The 11,954-nt window shown below is 37.9% G+C and overlaps 3 protein-coding genes across 6 annotated transcripts; all 3 read right to left on the bottom strand.

Annotated features, from left to right (window-relative positions):
- Positions 1–62: 62 nt before the first annotated feature.
- Positions 63–2,158, bottom strand: LOC107863464 (glucan endo-1,3-beta-glucosidase 11). Its single transcript, XM_016709400.2, has 2 exons — positions 611–2,158; positions 63–422 (listed from the first exon to the last, which is right to left on the bottom strand). The coding sequence occupies exons 1-2, from the start codon at positions 1,772–1,774 to the stop codon at positions 342–344; spliced, it is 1,245 nt and encodes a 414-aa protein (XP_016564886.1). The 5' UTR covers positions 1,775–2,158; the 3' UTR covers positions 63–341.
- Positions 2,159–3,921: 1,763 nt separating this feature from the next.
- On the bottom strand, positions 3,922–8,169 carry LOC107863475 (granule-bound starch synthase 1, chloroplastic/amyloplastic). Of its 4 annotated transcripts, none has more exons than XM_016709414.2 (14): positions 8,012–8,169; positions 6,912–7,280; positions 6,739–6,819; positions 6,560–6,658; positions 6,358–6,447; positions 6,201–6,264; positions 6,016–6,116; positions 5,816–5,925; positions 5,489–5,732; positions 5,222–5,398; positions 4,941–5,132; positions 4,701–4,787; positions 4,454–4,582; positions 3,922–4,367 (listed from the first exon to the last, which is right to left on the bottom strand). In XM_016709414.2, the coding sequence occupies exons 2-14, from the start codon at positions 7,263–7,265 to the stop codon at positions 4,251–4,253; spliced, it is 1,845 nt and encodes a 614-aa protein (XP_016564900.1). In that variant the 5' UTR covers positions 7,266–7,280; positions 8,012–8,169; the 3' UTR covers positions 3,922–4,250. The 4 variants fall into 4 exon arrangements, with proteins under 4 accessions (XP_016564900.1, XP_016564903.1, XP_016564893.1 ...); XM_016709417.2 differs by having other exon boundaries at positions 7,991–8,124; XM_016709407.2 differs by lacking the exon at positions 8,012–8,169 and adding an exon at positions 7,588–7,983.
- Positions 8,170–9,896: 1,727 nt separating this feature from the next.
- On the bottom strand, positions 9,897–10,922 carry LOC107863489. The gene is made up of 2 exons (XM_016709425.2): positions 10,417–10,922; positions 9,897–10,207 (listed from the first exon to the last, which is right to left on the bottom strand). The coding sequence occupies exons 1-2, from the start codon at positions 10,528–10,530 to the stop codon at positions 10,064–10,066; spliced, it is 258 nt and encodes an 85-aa protein (XP_016564911.1). The 5' UTR covers positions 10,531–10,922; the 3' UTR covers positions 9,897–10,063.
- Between the last annotated feature and the right edge of the window lie 1,032 nt (positions 10,923–11,954).

Genomic DNA, 11,954 nt, shown 5'->3' with positions numbered 1-11,954 from the left:
GAGTTGGTCTATATCTGCATTTTGTACTAGGGAAATTTAGGATTTGAGGAAGGCACAACTCATTAAACTCAAATACGAAGTGACAGCCTTGAAAATAAGATTTGACAGCGGATAGAATGGCAATTATGACACTGGCTATCATGTTACGTAAATGTAGTGCCATAGGCAAATTGGCAGGCTACAATCTGATCGAAGGAGTCAAAAAATAATCAAAGAATACAAACACCACCGAGTCTGATAGCTACTACAAAGTTGTACTAGTTGGGTCACTGATGTTTACTACACCCTTTCTTTCGTCGAAATATCATCCATAGTCCAGTGATATATCCGTAGTCCAATGCTCAACATTGAAGATGGAGTGCCAGTGAAATAAAAGCCACTAGGCAGAGAAGCAAGGACTTGCAGCGACAGAGACTTCTCCCCTAAGATAGAAAAAACTCTAATATTAGGCGCTGTATGAAATATCAAATCTTAACAAGGACTTGAGCAAAATTTCATAGACAGTTTGAATAAGCAGATACATTCATTCACCTTTCAAGAGAACAATAATAATAAATACGTAATAAATAAAAAAAGGGAAAAATCTAAAGAAAGGAGCCAAAATGCTCACCGAATCAGAAGTAATGGCTAGATAGCCGGAGGAGGAGCTTGCTGGCGGCAATGAAGCTGATGGTGTAGTACCCGTGCCAGATCCAGAACCACCGGAGCTGCTATTATTACTGACGGCACTGATAGCCGGTACTCCTAATGGGTAAGCCTGAGATCCATCGGGCTTGAAGAGTCCATAGTTTCGCTCCGAGCTAGGACCAGGCTTGAGGTTCTCATTGAACAAGGCAAACACGTATATGTTCAAATCGGAGTTAGGCTTCATCGGTGTACCCTTTTTCTGACTAATAAGCTTCATCAGATTACAGTTGTACTTCCTAGCATTCTCCGGTGTAGCTCCGGCCTCATCAGCGTCTCCCTTAGACGGCCATCCCGTCTCCGATATCTGTACGCAGACGTTTTTGTAGCCGATTGAAGCTAAAGCAGAGTGAACAGCATCGATCTGAGCAAAAAGCATGTTGTCGTAGCGGAGATTGGACTCCGGATCAACGATACCTGAGTTAGGCTGAAATAGCACGAAATCAAGGGACACCTGCTTCGGATTACCCTTGTAAGCAAAGTAAGGATAAGCATTAATCAGAAAAGGCGACCCAGTTTTGCAATGGAAGTCCACGATCTGGGTAACACAGGTGACTAGATCCCGACGGAAAACTCCTGCAGAAGGTGGATATGAAGTTTGCAGAATAGCAAGAGAATGTGCGGTAGTAACAGTGACTAGCTTGTCCAGTTTGAGATTAACAAGAGCTGTGTGAACACTCTGCATAGCAGGGAGGAGGTTGTCGGTGAGGGTGGTATCGTTAAAAGTAAGAACTTCATTACCAACAGCGATGCAGGTGATTTTGGTGGCAGGTAAGTAAGCTTGAACATTGGTTTTAACCCAGGATTGAGCTTTGGAAGGATCTTTCATGTTGGCAAGGTACTCATTGCCGAGACTGACGATGAACTCAACGCCAGTGTTAGCAAAGGCTTTGAGTACATGTGGGTCAGCATCATAGAGCTTGATTCTTGTAGCTCCAATGGATTTAACTAAAGGTACCACATTTTCCGGTAAAGGAAGATTGTTGGCAATTTGACCATAGTTGATGCCAAGAGAAGACACCATAATAATAGAGCTAAAGAGGCATGCAACAAGCAATGCTGCTATAGGTGTAAGGAGGGGTTCCATCATCGGAAAAGGAAGGAGCTAAAGAGTTAAGAAGCAAAAGAAGGAAAGACTAGAAAAAGGTGAGAGTGGTGACTGGTGAGTGTGTTAATAAGTAACGGCTGCTGCTTTTATGAGCCTTCTTTAAATTTTAAAATAAAATAATAGCAACACTGAAACCACCACCAACTTATATAAAGATATTTGTCCTTAACAAAGCATTTAAGTTTGTGGCTAGTTTGGTAGAATGTATAAAAATAATGTAAAATAAGGTATATTAATAATGCTTGTATTATTAATGTAAGTATTAGTAGTGTTGGTATTAGTTATGCAAATATTATTTTTTATATAACATTTGGTTTGATGTATTAAAGATATATACATTTTTATAATTGTTATAAAAAATTATTTATTTACCAAAGTACCCTTCCCTATCCACTCTTTTATATACTGTCTTTCCCTGATTTTTTCCGCAAAAATAAAAAAGAAGAGAAAATAAAGAGAGCTTTTTCATTTTCATGCAAAATTGGAACCTGTGAATGTGATATGGTGCAAAGACGAAGGGGTAATTTTACTCCACTGTGACATATTCATACTATAATACTTCATCATCACTACATCCTCCTGTTTATTGAACGCCTTAATCGAATTCACGGCTTTATTAACAGCTTGTACATGAACAAAATGATTGATAATTTGAAAGAACCTGAGGGTTGTGGAAGCATTGTGAACTTGTTCAATGATTTTTGAACATGTTGCAGAAAAGTCCCCGACGGGGATTGAGTGCTTGTATCCGGGTTGGGTTTTGAGTTTTGGGTTGGGTTCTGATTGGTGGACAAAGAAAGTAGGTATGGTAGTAAGGTCTTTGTCGACGAGATTTTTGACGCCGGTTTTGGATTCATGGAATTGTTTGAGTTTTCTTGATGTTTTTCTGGAAAATGGGAAGAAGGATGAAATATTTGAGGGGCAATAATGTCATATTGCAAGTTAAAACATGTGTTAAAAAGCTTGGTATTACTAATACATTAAAAATGATGTGTATTACTAATACACAATAGAGTGTATAACTAATACATAGATTAAAAAATGTACCAACTAAGGTACTAGTAATACAGATTAATTAATGCATGTATTATTTTATTCAATACACTGTAGCAAACGACCCGTTAGTGTAATTAAATCGGTTGCTTTAGACTGACGGAAGAATAAAACTAAACACGCTTTAACTAGATCAATTTAGCACTTGCATTATAAAGCTTATAGACATACATGCATACATGATTTTTGAACAGAATAGATTCGAGTTGAATATAAAAATCGAATCTTGATATTCGATTGAAATCGAAAAGTTGGATGGTAGCATTAGTCACATGCCTGTAGAGAATACTCTTAAATATAGATTAGTAGACAAAGAGGGACAGGTGCCGTTATATGATTTTATGTAAAGGAGATGCCTTGATTGAGCTGTAGTCCATTCCGCTCCTCAATCATGCTACCTTACTTTATGTGTTTCAGACCAAAAAAACATGGCATGTAAAATGTCAAAAGATCTTTCGGTGATACTGTTAATTTACCTAATTAAATGTTACATCGGAAATGGACTAACATTGACATGGTTTGTTATTTTACTTTAAAATTAACAATCCTTTCGGCTTGTTACGTAGCTGTAGCTGCTAATCTATTGCTCATTTTAATTTTTACGTCTGAACAGCATTACTTTATTCTTCTGAGCTTAGCAGTACTGCGTGGAATAATATGATTAGCATTCAATACTCATAAATTATGACCTTGTTTTGATTGATTACTTTCTTAACATCCTTTTCAACGAATTTTAACGTAGGCATAATTTTACAATTTTAACGTATAGCACACTAGCTCTGTATTGATTTTCCACGTAAAAGAAGTAACACTAAAGTCACCTCGCCTGCTGTGGGGAAGAGCTAGTTGCCAAGAAAGTGATGATGGTCCATCCCCATGTGGTCTAACGTCGATGATTATATTCTTCTTTCCACTTTTAGATAAAAATCCACTCAAAAATTGCTAGAAAGATTCTGGAGAATAATGTGAACTTGGAGGATCATACAATGAAGCATATCAATGAGAACTTGGAGGATGAGCATGCTCTAAATAAAAGCCGCTTTCACTGAAGGAGAAAAGGGGGATGGAGCAAGAGCGGTACGAAACTTGATTCCTTTCATTATGTACTGCAAATAATTATGCAAGAAAAGGTTCAACAAATTCATACGTATTATTTATGCTACATTACTATTTAGTTGCAAACGTTAGTAATAACTGTTTTCTGTTGTCTTTGATCCACACCACCTTACATAGCCAGCCCTTCCCTACAAAAACGTTAACTCGGATTTTACAGCCTGATACGCTGCACGCCAGCCAAAAACCAATCACTTTGTAGATGATTGATCCCATCGGTCTACATAGTTTACTAATAATTGCGTTAGCTTAATGACCTTATTGTTGAAACAAGGATGAGTCCAAAGCTCATTTAGGGAGTGGCTACATTTTCCTTGGCAAGCGGGGCGATTTCTTCCCCTTCAACACCAGGTTCACCTCCAGTAGCTCCTAAGCCCAATAGCAATGTCTCCCATTTCTTGGCGGGTTCCTGCATGAACATCAGTTGGCATCCATCAGTGGTTGATGAGAACAACAAACTGCAGTAGCTACACAAGTCATCGAATTTACGCCTACCTTCCAGGAGAGTTCCTCTGACATGCAGTTTTTGATCATCTCAGCAAACGCAAGGGTGCCATAGGCTGCAAGAGCTCTAGTAACTGTTGTTACTATCTTAAGCACATCAGCTGGATCAACAACATCACACTGACGAGAAAGAGCCATGTACAAGAAGCAATAAGTTCATATCTGTGCAATAAGGACTATATTTCTAAGACGAGAATGAACCATGTACAAGTACACAATTGCATGTAAAGTCACATACTTCAACATTGAAGGCTCCCATATGGAACCCAGTATAGCCTTCTTTCACAGTGTCAACAAGTCCACCAGTTGAGGCACAGATAGGCACCTGACTCATAGATGATTATGTTAAAACCAGATAACCAATTTTCAGCAACGAAAAGCTTGCCGGAGTAAATCTTTTTCGGTGTATTTTACTTAGATGGTAAACAAGGTCTTGTGATTCTATCAGTAAAAAGGTACAAGGTCTTATGGTTCTTACTGTTCCATATCGCATAGCATGCAACTGAATGAGACCACAAGGTTCAAATCTGCTTGGAACCAACATAAAATCAGCACCAGCGGTGATCATGTGAGCCAGAGGGACATTGAATTTTGCGACGCCTTTAGCTTTGTTAGGATACAACACTTCGAGCTGTTCAATCTCCTGCTCGAACTTCTTTTTGCCAGTTCCCTGATGCATAGGACGAGTTGCAGGTCAATTTCAATTTTGGCACAAGTAAACACAAGAAGGAAGACACCATGAGTCAATTTGGTACTTACAAGGACTACTATTTGAACATCCAAACCGATGAACTCGTGAATTGCAGCAACAAGAATGTCTGAACCTTTCTGCTCTTCAAGTCTGCCGATGAAGCCAATCAAAGGGATGTTCCTGTCAACAGGCAAGCCAACTGCTGCTTGAAGAGCCTCCTTCAGTAAAGGCTTTGCGTCCATGACCTGTATAGCGATTTTGATTAGCAAGAACTCCTTTTTGAAAACCAACAAAATATTTTAGCATATACTGAAGTCGGAAAGATCCGATCTTACAGTGGTTATATCATATTTGACATCGGTGTATTTGTCAGTTGCTGGGTTCCACTCTTGTGTATCCATACCATTCACAATCCCAGTTATGCTAGTCTTACGAAGGACGTTATCCAATTCAACACCCTTGTCAACACCGGAAACAAGTTCTTGGGCATAGTATGGGCTCACTGTAACCACCCTATGTGATTCTAATATCCCAGCCTTCATCCAGTTGATTTTCCTACCCTTAACAGGCTTTTCGTATCTGCAAAATTTAAAAGACTCGATTTACTAGCATCAAATGAGCTTCTAAAGTTGGTGGTCTGATTCCAAGCATAAAATTCATACCCATCAATGAAATCAAAAGAACTCCTGAATTCATCAGGCAGATTGAGAAGAGAGAAGTCTGAGAAAGAAAATCGGCCTTGGTAGGCAATGTTATGGATGCAGAAAGCAACCTGGAGGCAATGTGAAATTCATCATATATTAATAGAACCTTCTTGATTTGCAGGATTAAGTGAAATCAAATGAATACAGAAAGATTTTACCTTCGCATTCATATAGATTCCTTTAGATTGGTACATTGACTTCAGGTAGCAAGGAATGAGAGCTGTGTGCCAGTCATTGGCAATGAAGAGAACATCCTCTCCTGCAGAATAGGAAAAATAAAGATGATTACCTACAAGGATATAAATGTGATTATTTAGGTGCTTTCGGAACTGGGAGGTGTTACCATATGGTCCTGAGAAGCTTTTGCTGCAGTTCAAATTCAGAACTCTAGGTGCCTCTAGTGCTGCCTGAGTGTGACAAGAAAACAGGGTTAAAAGATGTTTAAAGACAAAAGTAAAATGCCACATAAAGTCAAGACAACAGTACAACAAGTAACTTACTTGACACAACAAGCTGAACCTAAGTTCATTGTCCAAATAATCTTGTCCAGCTTTGGGGCCATAGATTTTTGAAGCAGTTTTGCCCCAAACCTTAAAAGGGTAAAAGCACTAGTGGAGTCAAATGAAGTTCAAAATGATGTGATCTGTGTATTCACATTGTAGTATCCCTCAGGACCTCTCTAAGGGTTTAGCGTATTCTTACTCTCTCCAAGAACATTGGGTGGTCAACAAAAATGCGATCAACCCCACGTTTATAGCAGTGAAAGAAACGAACAACTTCGATGTTGTCTCCAACTTTGACCTGCAGACAAATAGGGATAGATGCGTAAGTCAGGTAATGGAAGATATACATTGCATCAGTCACAGTTAAGAGAGGAATACCTCAACCGTAATGCTTGTATCCCAGGCATCTTTGTATTGGTCATAACGGGGAGATATTGTCATTACCCGATGTCCACGGGCCTAAATGATAACACAAGTTATGAGTTGAGACGTAGATCGATCGCAAAGTGATGCAGTACAATATGATAACCAAATGAAAGGCTGATACTTACTGCCAGGGCTGGTGGTAGTCCACCAAGAACATCACCTAGTCCACCAGTTTTGCTCCAAGGACCCACCTCAGTTCCCACAAAGATCAAGTTCATCCCCTTTCCACAAACAATGGTACCTGATGGCCTCTTCGTGTCAGTTCTGGATCCCTGTTTGCCAGACTTCTTGGCTGTAACCTTAACATTAGTTCTTGATTGGAGCATATCAACCTTGTTAACTGCCCTCAACCCATTGTGAGTCACAGTATGGTTCCTCAGCCCTATCTGAGACAAGTTGGCTTTGGTGTCTACTGAAGTTGATCCAGCTCGGACGTTTGAGCTTCTCGACACAAAGTGTGAAGCTGTGATGCTTGCCATGTGTGGTATTTCAGTCTACAAAAAGGGTCAGGGGGTTATTAAATGGCGTTTAGAATGAAAATCTACCAGAGACTAAGCTACAACGCATTGAAAATGTTTGTTAGTATATTTTTTACCCTGCAGAATTTGATTTCTGAGAACAAAAAAAAGAAAATTTCACATTTATTACCGATTCTTAATGCAATAAATAAATCAAGGTCATATTACCTAACCTAAACCTATTACTCCTACAAAAGATGGAGCAAGAAAGAGTAAAAGCAGTGATGAGAGGCAAACGGAATAGCATATGATGGATGGGTTGATTCAAATGTATGAGGCATACCGCAAGGGGACCGACCATTAATTCATAATTTATGAGTATTGCGTGGACTTAGTGATTCGTATAAAGATGCAGAGAGAACATGCGGCAAAAGAATCTAACTACAAAAAGGTGGATGCGTGTACAAAAGTTTGGCTTTTTGAGTAAATGTGTGGAAAAGGCAAAATTAGAATTGCTGCGTGGCTCAAAGATTATAAGACATATAAGGTCTATCAGTTAAGAATCTAGTATTTAACATCATCAAAACTTGGATTAAAAATTCTTGCTTCCTCCCTAAACGAAATGGGGAGGGACCATACAAAACTGTGATTCATATCTACTTTATAGAATCTAAACATGCATAATCTATTACTATGAGAAAAATAAGATCAATATTAGAAAGGACACAAATATTAATTGAGTGTACTTGGAGAAGAGCAGAAGTTACCACTTCAAAGGCAAGTGTTGTGTGTGTGTGAGTGTGAGTGGGAGTGAATGAGTATTATTTGTAGTGGGAGGTTGAGTGACACGTGTCAACAGAATAGTGGGCGGCTATCCCAGTGGCAAATCACATGGCTGTGGACACTGTATTATAGGGAGTCTCACCAGACGTTCCTGCGAATATGCTGTGATCCAGATATTTTCTAACCTAACCTCTCTACATTTTTTGTTTGTTTATTTCTCTTTTTTTTTTTTTATGGGTTTCACGGCTCAACTTCAACTTGGGCCCACAAATGGGCCCCTCCTTCCCTTCCTCGTCTTTGTTGATGTGATTTGGTCTTTTGTCTCCTACTATCCGGAACATGTGATTAACTTAACATCTTGTACCTGTACCTGTACCACTACCACTACAATTTGCATTCCTATGTTATACATATACCACCAGTACTACTGTGTATAATGTAGTAGTATTAGTTAGTGAAGGCAGTGGTCCCTCAACTAGGTTTTTATATCCACGATTTTCTTGCCTTTTCAGCGGCTGACAAGCAACCGCAAATTCACAACTAGTTCCCTGTTAGATTAGTATGCCGTTGAAGACAAGCCTCATATATTAACACAATTATCAATATTTCCAATGTGTTGTGGTAAAGAGGGATCCAAGTATGATGTGAATGCACAATTAAGAAGAGTTAAATGTTGAAGACATCACTTTTCTTGGTTTGGTGAAATTGGTGCTTGTAATGATTGAATTAGTATAGCATAATATATCTTGCACTAATTTGAGCCGTTCTAACAAGATAAATCTACGATCAACATAAAAGGTGAATCAGAGTTAATACCGTATATTTTATTATGATTGAGATTCCACCACCAATGAATTTATTACTACAAAATTGATACAGTGCTGCAAAGGAAGGATCGCTGACAATTAACACACACCAGCTTCCCAAGAATCAGCAAAATATTAACACACAAAAACAAACTAATTAATTCTGAATTCCTTTATCTAACTTATATGTTTTAATAAAACTATATCCCTCTTTCGAAAACAACACAAGTCATTTAATAAGTCATCACGGGCGAACACAGCTGATTTCAGCTCAAATTAGAGTGGATTGCACATATCACAAAAAGTTCATAGGCATTGCTTAACACCGGTCCTCGTTTAGGTTTGGGATGCAGTTCCATTTGGGATGGAAAAAGCATCCCAAAGTAATGACAAATAATGGCACCTCATAGTATTTATGTGGTTTGTAAAGATTCATCCTGGACAGTCATATCTGAGTCTGTATAGCCGCTGATTACTCTGTCAACGGCCGAAGCTACAACGAAATTTTCTAAAGACACAAATAGCCATTTTTCAAAATAAATCAAGGAGATTCAAATAGATAGCCTTTGTGATTGAAAAGATTTTGATAAAAGATACTACTACATATACTGTTGCATTTGTTGATGTTATGAACAAAACAAAAAGGTATTCACGGAAGAGCGACACCGGATTTGTTCAGCGATTGACAAACTTCTCGGACCAATCTTTAGAGCTAACATAATTTCTCGCCTCCGTAAAGCTACAGCCCAATTTCCTTATCCTCCATCTCCTCTTTTATCAACTATAATAAAGTAAATCATACATGATAAAATAGTTTCTTCCTGATTTCAGTCTTACAATTTGTGGCACCTCACTCATTTTATTTAGAGTTTTAGCTCTGAACCATAACGGTAGAGTTGGTAATTTTATAGGCAGCATGACTTCACTTTGGCTATGACTTGAAACAACAGATAAAACAGACTTGGCAATAGAACTGTTTAAACAGGAATAGCTATACGTCCAGGATCTATTTAAACAGGAGTAAAGATGATTCACCGAAAACTGGACATATTTTAAACTGATAAAGAGAGAAAAAGATGTACTTTCAATAACAAGTATTGTCAGAAAAACAAAACACAAGTCAATCAATCCCATTGGATAAAAAAGACAATGTTCATTTCCATTTCAATGGATAAACAAATGGGGATGGGGCTAATGCTACTTGACTGCGAGCCTGCAATTACATAGATTTCACCTATGAGCCGTAACCAGAGTCTCAATGAACCTCAGGCCATCAAACTTAGGCGTAAATTTCTCCTTCTCTGAAGCCGTCAATGGCAATTTCCTTGACTTGTCAGATCTAAGCTTCTCCATCGATGAGGAATAACCGAGTCCCTGTCATACACATTATTTTTGTTTAATCTATCATAGGGCAATAACTAGCAGCATTTATAGATCAGAAGAGAAGATCCAGCTGAGTAAAAAGTAAAATGCAGTGAGATTCACATCAGGCAATCTATCTAAGCATGGATGTCCAGCAAATAGAAAAATTTAATTTAACAAGAGCTCCATTGAGTCAGAATCAAGCAATTCGATTTATTTACCTTGGTAGAAGGAGAGGGAAAGGTTAGATGAGGATCAGCGGCATAGGATGTGGAACTAATAGCCACAGTAGAAGCGGCCAGCATGGAAGCAACGAGAGTGCAGGAGCCCTTCATTTCGCCGGAGATGCAGTAAGATTCCTAGGAAGAAATCCGACGAATTTCGCCGGATCTCAACCTGTAGCTGTTATCTCTTTTGCGTCAGCTGGGGACTCTTCTAAACCTAAATGTACTCTACTTTGTGACGCTTCTCATTTATCAACCAAATTTAATAGCCCTATGTTAATTCCGTTGACGTATCAACTTTCCCACATGCGGCAATTGGCGTATATCAGGTTGTTTGGAAAGAGCTATACTAGTATTAATTAATTACACTTCCATTTTAGAATAGAGGTAAATAAACGTCCATATAGTTGTACTGCTAAACTTAATTATGTGGACAAATTTGGAAAATTTTACGTATTTTTTTAAAAGTGAAGCATATATCAGGTTAGTTTCTTTTTTCATAGATTAAGGGTAATCATTTGTTTGCATTTAATGGAGATCTGAATTTGAATGGTTCACTTCAAATTATTAAATGTATTTATTTTTTATTAAGGTTTTAACTTTTAATAGGTATGAATAGGTCTTAATCATTCAGATCTAGAACCAAGTGTTAATAGGTGTGAAGGGCTATTCTGGTGTTAGATAATATTTACTACTCTATTTATAATTAGCAGTTACCACCACTAACCATCTCTGTCATCGTCATCATTGTCAATCACCACCCTCCACCTCCGCCACCACAATCACCATCGACAAAAAATACCTCTACCAACCACAATTATCAACTGCTACCACACCTACTACCTAATTTATTCTAATTATATTCACTGTCACCACTGCCGTCAACAGCACCACAATAAGCAACCACTACTGGTCAACTCCTACTACCAATCAACTTATCTATCACAACTGACACTATCACTAACTACCATTAATATATCACAACCTCTACAGATTCTTTGGCCGTCACCACCATTGTCACTAGTAACGCCATCTCTACCACCACTTCAATCAGTACCATCGCTACAATTTATCTCTACTAACAACCACCTCCATCATCACAACAAATAACATCACCAACTAGCACCAACACATCATCAATCATCATGCATTCATGTTTCAGCCAACACAATGAACACCTTAAACTACTAATATCAAGCAACGTCACATCACAACCACCACCACCACCACCATCATAACAGACACTACAATACCAACCATTATCACCACCAACATTATTAATCACTAACATCAATTATTGTCACCGCAACCACCATTATAAGCCACCTCCACTATCACTAAAAAACATAAATGTTTTTTCTCAATCAATTATTAATAATTTTGTTGTATTAAATTACATATTTTTTAATATATAATTAATTTTTTATTTTATTATGAATACAAATAATTTTTTTTTACACATTCAGATATTGAAAAATAAACAGTCTTAATTATTTAGTTTTCAAATTTAAAAACAACATCTTAATTATTCAAAT

The sequence above is a fragment of the Capsicum annuum genome, chromosome 1, assembly GCF_002878395.1.
Source record: "Capsicum annuum cultivar UCD-10X-F1 chromosome 1, UCD10Xv1.1, whole genome shotgun sequence".
Classification (NCBI taxonomy): Eukaryota; Viridiplantae; Streptophyta; class Magnoliopsida; order Solanales; family Solanaceae; genus Capsicum; species Capsicum annuum.
This window is presented reverse-complemented; position numbering and strand designations above follow the sequence as displayed.

Excerpts from the sequence above, each read along its gene's own strand:
- LOC107863475 (XM_016709407.2), bottom strand. Across the intron at positions 5,926-6,015 it reads GAATCTATATGAATGCGAAG|GTTGCTTTCTGCATCCATAA; the intron begins GTAAAATCTTTC and ends CATTGCCTCCAG. Across the intron at positions 4,788-4,940 it reads ATGCTATGCGATATGGAACA|GTGCCTATCTGTGCCTCAAC; the intron begins GTAAGAACCATA and ends TCTATGAGTCAG.
- LOC107863464 (XM_016709400.2), bottom strand. The coding sequence starts at position 1,774 with ATGATGGAACCCCTCCTTACACCTATAGCAGCATTGCTTGTTGCATGC. Across the intron at positions 423-610 it reads TAGCCATTACTTCTGATTCG|GGGAGAAGTCTCTGTCGCTG; the intron begins GTGAGCATTTTG and ends TTTCTATCTTAG.
- LOC107863489 (XM_016709425.2), bottom strand. The coding sequence starts at position 10,530 with ATGAAGGGCTCCTGCACTCTCGTTGCTTCCATGCTGGCCGCTTCTACT. Across the intron at positions 10,208-10,416 it reads TTCCCTCTCCTTCTACCAAG|GGACTCGGTTATTCCTCATC; the intron begins GTAAATAAATCG and ends TGTGTATGACAG.